The 9,225-nt window shown below is 34.4% G+C and overlaps 1 protein-coding gene across 1 annotated transcript; it reads left to right on the top strand.

The window, feature by feature from the left end:
- Positions 1-397: 397 nt before the first annotated feature.
- Positions 398-8,755, top strand: LOC105703803 (ER membrane protein complex subunit 8/9 homolog). Its single transcript, XM_023433289.1, has 4 exons — positions 398-492; positions 6,817-6,886; positions 6,960-7,054; positions 8,366-8,755. The coding sequence occupies exons 1-4, from the start codon at positions 398-400 to the stop codon at positions 8,529-8,531; spliced, it is 426 nt and encodes a 141-aa protein (XP_023289057.1). The 3' UTR covers positions 8,532-8,755.
- Positions 8,756-9,225: the final 470 nt, after the last annotated feature.

Raw genomic sequence — 9,225 nt, 5'->3', positions numbered from 1 at the left:
ATGCACGGTATGACTATTCGGTAACCGTTATAGACACCCATCGACAAAAACCAATCGTGTAGTTATTGTCGCCTTCACAGCCTACGCCATTGGCTCCTGGACACAGGACAAAAGAAAAGCGATCGCGCTGCTTGGTACTTAAACGGTTGACATTCGCATCTTGACAGGAACTCTACCTTCAATGAAATCGTTACCACCATCTGATGACCTCTTCTGTAGCATGCAACTTCTGTTAGATAAATCTTTTTCATTCATCCATAGTTTCAAAAATATTGTTGTTGCTAATAGTCACTGGACCGCTCGGTATTGATCAACATATTAAATTTATACAAATTTTATTCAACACTCGACCGAAATACTAAATTGCATTTTTATTTTTCATCCACAAAATGTATTAATGAAGAATATTTTACAGATTGATCAGTTGGCTTCAAGGAAAGGTCTTGTAATAGCTGGATATTATTTTGCGAATGAAAACATCAATGACACAAGGTAAGTCCTTTTTTCAAATTCGTAATTTAAAATGTGTGGACTGTGTATTCTGAAATGTGACTGACATTCCTAAATGGTCCCTATCAAACAATATGTTTGATGGAGAAGCACTAAAGAGTATCTGATATTTTAGGGTTTACATAATTAACACTTATATAAGGTTCTGCAATTGAAATCAGTTTTTGAAAATAAATGAAAAGTATAATAATTATTTATTTACATCAACTAGCGGCAAAATATGATTTACGCCTTAAATACTTACGTTAATAATACAATAGATCAGAAGTTCCCATTTACAATAGGCGACTACTAATTTTGTTTTTGAAACAAATTATCTATATACGGGGTGTCGCCCCTTGTTACGTCCCGTCCTTCTTGATGGTAAAAAAGCGGAAAAGGTTGAAGAGATTACAGGGATATGGGAAAGAAAGGGAAGTTAAGGTTCGGGATACCGTTCGCGATACCGATGGTCCTGGGACCAGTTCGTCTAATCTATTTGGACTAAATTTACTTGGGATTTTGGTTTAGGATTTGACAAGTTGAGAAAATTGCCAATCGAACTGTATGAACGACTGACGATTTGGATTTCGAGTGGACCAATTCGATATGGGCCAAACGGGTTATGAGAAATTGGACTACTAATGTGGAAAAAAGGGCCAAACGGGTTATGAGAAATTGGACTACTAATGTGGAAAAAAGAAAATAATAAATGGTTTGAATTCCTTAATAAAGCGTTTATTACGGATAGAGTAAAACAATAACGATATGATTAATAATGGTTTAAAAAGAAAGATATTAGTGTTATTAAAGGAAAAAATCGTGTGAGGTTAATTAAATTACAAGTATTACACAAGCTTAGTTAGAGAAATAAGATGTAGACGTACCTGGATTCGATATAATTCACCAATAGAAGTGGACTCGTCTGAAGTGAGCTGGAACTGGGAACGAACTGAACTGAACTCGCGCTCTTGAGACATAAGCCCTTTTAAAGGGGTTCGTCTTTCCTTTCAGTGACCTAATCGATGAAGTGTGATTTCAAAACGTCTAAACATCGATATCTTTAGTTTGATAATCGATTGGTTTGTCATGCTGTCTAAATTGATATTAGTACGCCGTCTTCCGTTTTCCCTTTACAGTTTATAAGGTCTTAGCCTAAATACGCGAGACGCTCGTGAATCAGCTCCAACGAGTGACAATAAAACTTATTAGTACCTAAAGCTAGTGATAATTTATCGGGTGGGTTACGTGGGACGTAACACCCTCCCATAAACCTTGCGAACAAGAAATACATGACGATAATCTCTGTTTAATTCTGAAAAAAAAATATATCCAACACAAACTTGAGTCCAAATTGTAATTTCAAAACTGCAGTAGTGTAATACATTTAGTGCCGAAACAAATGACGAGTACGCTGTCGTAAACGGACTGTAGGGCGTATACGTCCCACAAGGCACGGAACGTGTTAATGTCGAGTAATGAACAAGCAGAATTAGTCGCAGAACACAAACATCTCATTACAGGTATCTTGATGAACTGAGGTTCAAATTTTCATTTCAAATACATTGTTTTTTTTTATTTTGAAGGGTTACTCCCAATTGTAAAAGCAAAAAAGGATGTTCTACCGTTTTTTTTAAATTGGCGCATACTTTTTTGGGAAAGTTTTTTTATTCAATAAAGCAGTCCTACTAGAAAACTTAGTAAAAGTTTCTGCAAAACTATTGATTTATTACACAGTTATGGTCGATGACAGAGAATTTCTTTTTCAAAAGGTGTTTGGAGATGACCATTGCAACTCGGAAGTAGGTCACTGATAATTAAAACATTGGAATGATTTAGTTAATAATATAGTTTCTCTAGTTTTTAATCAAAGCATTTGGAAAAATATTCATTTGGGACAAAATGGTGTACGTTAAAAGTGAAGTAACCTAGTTTCGTTAAAACAAGCTGCTCGTTCTTTAGCCACAAAATAAAAACTGCGGCTTAAAGAAATCCTTTGATTAAAGAGTACATTTTTATATGCAAAATAAACCTATACAATTTTAAAATGTATAAACATATACAAAATAAGCCTATACAATTTTAAAAACGGTTCGTAGAAAAGTTTTTAAGGTGAAGTGAAACCCCTCCCAAATCAGACGTTTCGTCTGACACTTTTTTAAGGGTGGAACTGTAGGTAACTCTGACACATGATTCGTGATCACCCAAGAATTGTCCTGACACTTTCAACATTTGGATTTTCGAAAAACAATTTTTTGACTTAGCCTAGACTAGAGCCAAAATAGCGTCGAGCTTTCATATTTTTGTCGATATACAATTATTGAAGTTCCGGATATGAGAAACGAAAGTGTCAAGACAGTTGTATAGCAATTTAGAACACTAGTAATCGAGAAATTCGCATTTGAACGGGATAAAGACAAAAAAGTGTCTTATGCGCTTCAGTACTAAAATGAAGGTAACACAAGGTCTTGGAGAGAACATTTAGTTGACCCTATAATCACAGATGGCGCAGAATGTGACTCCGCAGTCCATTAGGACATAAAAAATCATGAATCCATGGGATTTACGGAGTAGTACTTCGATTTCTTGATAATTATTGAACGTAAACGACATATGGAGTATGTCATTTAGTACAATACCCAATATAATTCAACATAGTTGTCAACACAAATACAAATGTTGGTAACGTAAGTATTTTGTAGATTTCATTTTACCGACGTCGATTAAATTCCTCGACGCATTTCACTTCACCTTAAATAAGCAGACAGCAATGTAGGCCGTTATTTCAACTGTAATTGAGCTACTCGTAGAGAGGAGATTTCTCCCCTTTGAAAGCAGTTCCATGGCGCCTGTGGAACGTGCCTCACTTTTGAATAATGTCGTGAAACATCCCTCACTCACCTCTACTGTTAAAATCTTTATAAATCGGCTTTATTGCGGTCAGAACATGTGATAGTGGTTTATAATCATGTTGAAATGAGGCAAACTCAGTGGCTGCTTCTTCACGCTGATAGGCAAACCATGATTCTGTGCTAACCGGACAATTCTCGTCATGCGATTTCTTATTTATTGAACTATAATGATAATACGTTGCATATCATCTTTCATATTTTTAACTGAGTCAGAGTTTCGCGCCTCTATATGTACATTTGGCACGAAATTCTACCGAGTTTCTTCGGGTGATATGAAAGTGTCATACATATACATACCAAAAAGTCAAAATATGTATAAAACTTTTTTCCAAACTGGGTGCACCGAATCATCTGAAATTTCATCACGATATTGTCGAGGCCCTAAGGGAAAATGCGATGCTTGTGAATTTTCATTTGTCGTTTAAATTTCATTCAACAATAAGATTTAGAGCCTAGAGTTGAGCTACTGCTGATTTAGGCCTACGCTTTGTCTCGAAAGATTAGAGAATTTAAGAACAAGGGGACTCTCTTTATCTCTCGCTCATCGGTAGAAAGATTACCTATTGTTAGAATATCCCTGACATACGTATGGGTCATACAAATAATAGAATAAACGAAGAACTACAAAATATAATATTTAAAGTAATAATAATGCTTATTGATATCTAATTCGAGGAATAGGTTACGTAAGACGTAACACCTTCTGAAGCAGTAGGTCAAATTGCACACTTTCGGGATGCGCGCTATTCCACTCAGCATAAGTTAGTCCTTGTTCAGACCTATGAGCGACATGTGGTGTTCTCCGGTATTTCGTTATTATTTGTCGGCTAACGACTGATGATGCGTGTCGGGTAAACCCAAAAATAAATCGATCTGTTCTTCAATAATTGTGTTTTTTTTTGTGTCCTTTTCAAATGAATGTGATAAAATTCAAGAATTTCACAAACAAATGACGCACGTTTTTTGTTAATTACAAGTATTGAATGTAAACATCGACATGGGTATTGGAACGATTGTATTGGGACTGTTGGATGATTAATCGTGTTTTGTGATTGGTGAACTTTAAACTGATGTAGTTTTGAAATTACAGTTCGAATTCAAAATTGCGTTGGATATTTTTTCAGAATTGAACAGAGATTATCGTCAGGTATTTCTTGTTCGGGCGGTCTAGAACACTGTGTGTGTACACACACGTTTAATCAAGGTAAAATAACTTGAAAATGATAATGTATTCAGTACAATTAGAACGTTTAGTAGATATTAAAATAAAACAGTAAATGTGGGGTTTAGGGGACCGATCTCTGACGACATTGACCTTAACATATGTCGGCATAGTCACCCTCCTGCGTGACCTCTACGGGGTTTTAGACATCGCTTGTTTGTTAAAGTGTTATTAACAAAATAATTTTGATGAGTTGAACGTACGTCTTCGACAGTGGCGGTACATTTAAAGACTCAGAACCTAGTATATACCTCTTGTATATGTTACAGTGAATGACCGAAATCTGGAGAATGTCGACTTTCACCGGTGAATGTCAACATTCACATAGTCGCTTCGTGTATGTCCGAAATATTTGCTAAATACCCTTATTTCTGACTTACACCGGTAAATGTTGACATTCACCGGTGTGTGATTGTCGACACACACTGGAGAGGGTCCGAATGTCCAACAATGTAATGAAATATTCGATCTTTCACCGACGTATTTGGTATCTGTTGACATTCACCGGTGAAAGTCGACATTCTCCAATTTCGGTCATTTACGGTAACATATACATATATTCCTACACTTACTATTCTGTTATCACTTCTCTTGTTGAGATTCTGCCATTACTTATATATACTTATAGTCAATTTGTCATGTAATGAGGCAGTTACGCGCGTGATTCCAGACAAAGAGTTCTATGCAAATTCAAAATGCGTTTGCATGATAATAGAATGAAGCGAAGATAATTAAATATCATTAAGTGAATTAGAATCTGAGGTATTATAGTTAAGAGATGGCCGGCCTAACGGCGGCCGTATTCTAACTACTAGTCTAACCCAAACCCAAATCAACTCAAATTAATTTGGTCTGAAAATGTTGACAATATTAAGGTATATTTATCTTTCTATACCGTATTTCTAATATTTGGAATGATTAATTTGAGTTAATGGGGGTTTAGGTTAGGTCAATAGTCAGAATGCGGCCGCCGTGAGGCGGCCGGTTACCATTTACTTGCAGTAATGCACAAGTCTTTAGATGTATATTCAGCAATAAAAAACAAACAAACACTCAATAGGCGACGGCTAAAAACTTGTGGAGGTTACTCAGGAAGGTGACCTTGACAATATATGTCAAGGTCAAGGTCATCAGAGTTGGATTTCCTTAACCCCACATTTACCAAATAAAATTATCCTTTTTGTGTTCAGTCCATTTTTATTTCTGCGACTTTCTATGATTCGGTAACCTTTGTGTGTTTTGCATATCAGTGTTTTTAATATTATTCTTCTATAAAAATATCAACCCCTTAACTTGTGCGCTCGAGTTAATTCCAGCGCGCTAAACAGGCCAAACTGTGCACACTCGAGATAATTCGAGCGACGTTGTATTTTATGCTACTATAATTTTTCACACTCTAATATAATCGAGAATTTAATTTTTTTGCCAAGACAATGTTCTAGTGTTTTTTACATAAAAAATTGATTTTTTTGCCGTTTTTTTGTCCAAAAAATCTGTGCGTTGAGGGGTTAATTTTGACATCTTGAATTATTTTAGTATTTTTCAATACCTTGGATTTAGTATGGGCTCCTTAAGTTATTTTCTTCTTTTTTTAATCATTTCACTTCCGTTGTCAGTGCTTAAGTCGGAAGGTACAAATTTTTAATCATGGTATACCAATAAATAATGAACAGAATCTATTTAAAGGTTTTTTAATTATTAAAATTCGATAATTATGAATTCAGGCAAAATTTGATAGATTTTATGAATATGTATATATTAGTATTCGAATCTTTAAGTTTCAAGGTGCATTGTTTATTTACTAATAACTATAATTTTCTGAATTCGTGGATAACAGCCCTTTTACATTTTGACGTTTCTAATTATCAACCAATTGATTACAGGCAGCGACTTTGTAGTACATTATTATAATTAACTCTGTAACTCAATTTTTTTTCTTAAACCGAAAGACTGATATAACATGAAATTTGCAAATATTACCTCTTTGATATTAACTATTTGTTTGTAACTTTACAATTTATGTACATTTTTATAAATTAAAATTTTTACAGTTCATCAACAAATTCTTTGATTACAAGGCGTGCTACATTAAATTTTCAAAGTAACATGGCATTATAGAGGGTTAATTAATTAAATGAATGACAATACATTCTGTTTTATTACATTTTTATGTTATTATATTTGTAATTACAGTATAGATAAGCCAGCTCATCGGATAGCTGACAAAATAGCAGAAAACTTTTCAGGTGCCTTACTTGTCGCGGTAAGATACATAATAATAGTTGCAAGTAATTACTTTGGTATATTGCTCACTATACATTGTGTCATATTTTCAGCTTGATAACAAAGAACTCTCATACAGCATGAAATCTAATCCTTTGAGGGTTTCCCAACACGTGGATGGAAAGTGGGAAGTCAAAGACAAATCAAAGTTTGTATACCATAAATGTTTTATGAAAGGACAGTGCCTAAATTCTGATTCAAGGATATATGCAACTTATTTAAAGAGTTCGATGAAATTATATGTAAACGTTTATACAAAGATAAATAATGCTTCCAGAAGATCCTCATAGATTTCCAGTTAAGGTATTACTTCTCTAAATGCACTTTTCTTATAATTTTTTTCAGACTTTTTCAGTGTATTGTTTAGATTTTTATCGACAAAACAAGCCCATTCGGAACAAAATCGTCTATCTAGATCGGAAGATTATCGAATTTGAATATTCCTTATTTTGTAGCATGTCTCTATATGTAACACGTACATAATGGGACGCTGCGTTACATTTTCAATTTTTACCGTGAAACAACTCTTACCATTTTTTTTTTTTTCAAAAATCGTGACAATATGAAGGAACATGTGTTAGTTAATGTTTAAAAAAAAATGGAATTTTTTGTCCATCAGGAAACGGAGATAGGGCTAACAGAAAAATTCCGAATTTTTTTGCACGTCGCAGACAGTGGGGCGGGCGGCTCAAATGTGGCAATCATGTTCGCGGCAGTACATGTAACCGCCTACGTATTTGACAAAATTTTTCACTGTATAGACTACTGATACCCCAAACAACGCTGCTGCATCTCTGCGCGGCAACCTACGCTTGTGTGCGAGTCTATCCGTTCACGGAATACATGATGCGTAGACGCCCAAGATGTACAGTCATGGACAAAGTTCGCTTTGAGGTATAGGGGGAACTCGGGAACTCAATGGTCGATATATCCCCGAACGCGTCAACTTTTGAGTCTGATTAATAGGGAAGTAATACCTTAACGTTTTTGCAAACGTTTTATCGGCATTTTGTATTTTTCTTGCGGTTTAAAGGAAGCATGAAATGTCGAACCCGAATAAAATGTTTAAATATATCAAAAATATTCAGTCGAAAATTTGCAGATAATTCAATACTCGTATTAAAATGCTTGTATTATGTTCCCATTAAAAGGTAGATAGATGTGTGCAGTATACATATGATCTGTGATAAGATGGAATCGAATAAGTATGCAAAACTAAACGAGGATTTCATTTATACTGAAAAAATAATTAGTATTAGATAAAGAAATGGCAATTAAATAGAATTCGAAAAAGTACTTTGTAAGGTTATATTTGCATATTGTTTAAATTGGCACTAACTAGTCATGATGCTCCATTTCAGTTAGTCAGTATATTATGTTTTGTTTAAAATTGGTCAACCTCCTTTCAATTCGTAAGCAATGGATAATTTATATAATTAATTTTTACATTTGATTACAGCCTTTCCTATGAGGGTGGGACTTACGTATTGGATTTAGCATGCTGGCTATTAAAATCAGAGAAACAACGCTCTCTCATCGATTTTGACAATCATCTCGACAATGTAGCATTAGATTTCCAAAATCAGAAACTCAACGAGATCATTGAAAGCACAAAGGAAAGCTAAATTGCATTCTTCACAGATTTCCAGACATATTGAAATGTTTATTTATACTGTAAGCAAAAGCGTACCGAACTTCTACCTTTCAACGTGTTCTTTAGAAACTGTAAATGTATATATTACCTAAGACTTACAAATAGGTATTTGTCGTATTTAAGGAAAATCATATCTGCGTATCTTTCGAGTGACCGTTTTGTACAGAATTAAACAGTGAATTGCGTTTTATTAAATAGCGATTGTTCTCACCTCAAATACATATGCCACCCTAAAAATTAAACGGTAAAGAAAAAATAAAATTTTATCTAATCGTTTATTATGTATTAAATTTTATTAGCCTTATGTCAATGCTAGAAAATTACGAGTATTCACCGCACGAGTTTCGTATGTCAAAGGCATAAGATCTTTCATGCATTTTTATTCACCTGAATACTTTATATCGTACATAAGACAATGTAATGGACGTGAAAATTCCATTCATAATATATTGTGCACCCTGTGTTGTGTACACTTGCGGACATGAATGTCTTCCTGTCATACATTGACAGCACAGTATGGAAGTTCGGGAAGGCATTCATGTTCGCCAGTGTACGTGTACATATGACACGGTAAATCCAACCTCGTACATTTAACAATAAAATTTCTCGAATTCTCAGAATTTTAGATTCATCGTCGAAAACAACTTTTCTTTGTATTTTTTATT

Source organism: Orussus abietinus, unplaced genomic scaffold, assembly GCF_000612105.2.
Source record: "Orussus abietinus isolate OABI.00-Male unplaced genomic scaffold, Oabi_2.0 scaffold594, whole genome shotgun sequence".
Classification (NCBI taxonomy): domain Eukaryota; kingdom Metazoa; phylum Arthropoda; class Insecta; order Hymenoptera; family Orussidae; genus Orussus; species Orussus abietinus.
Note: the sequence above shows the minus strand (reverse complement) of the source record. Positions and strands in the feature narration are given on the sequence as shown.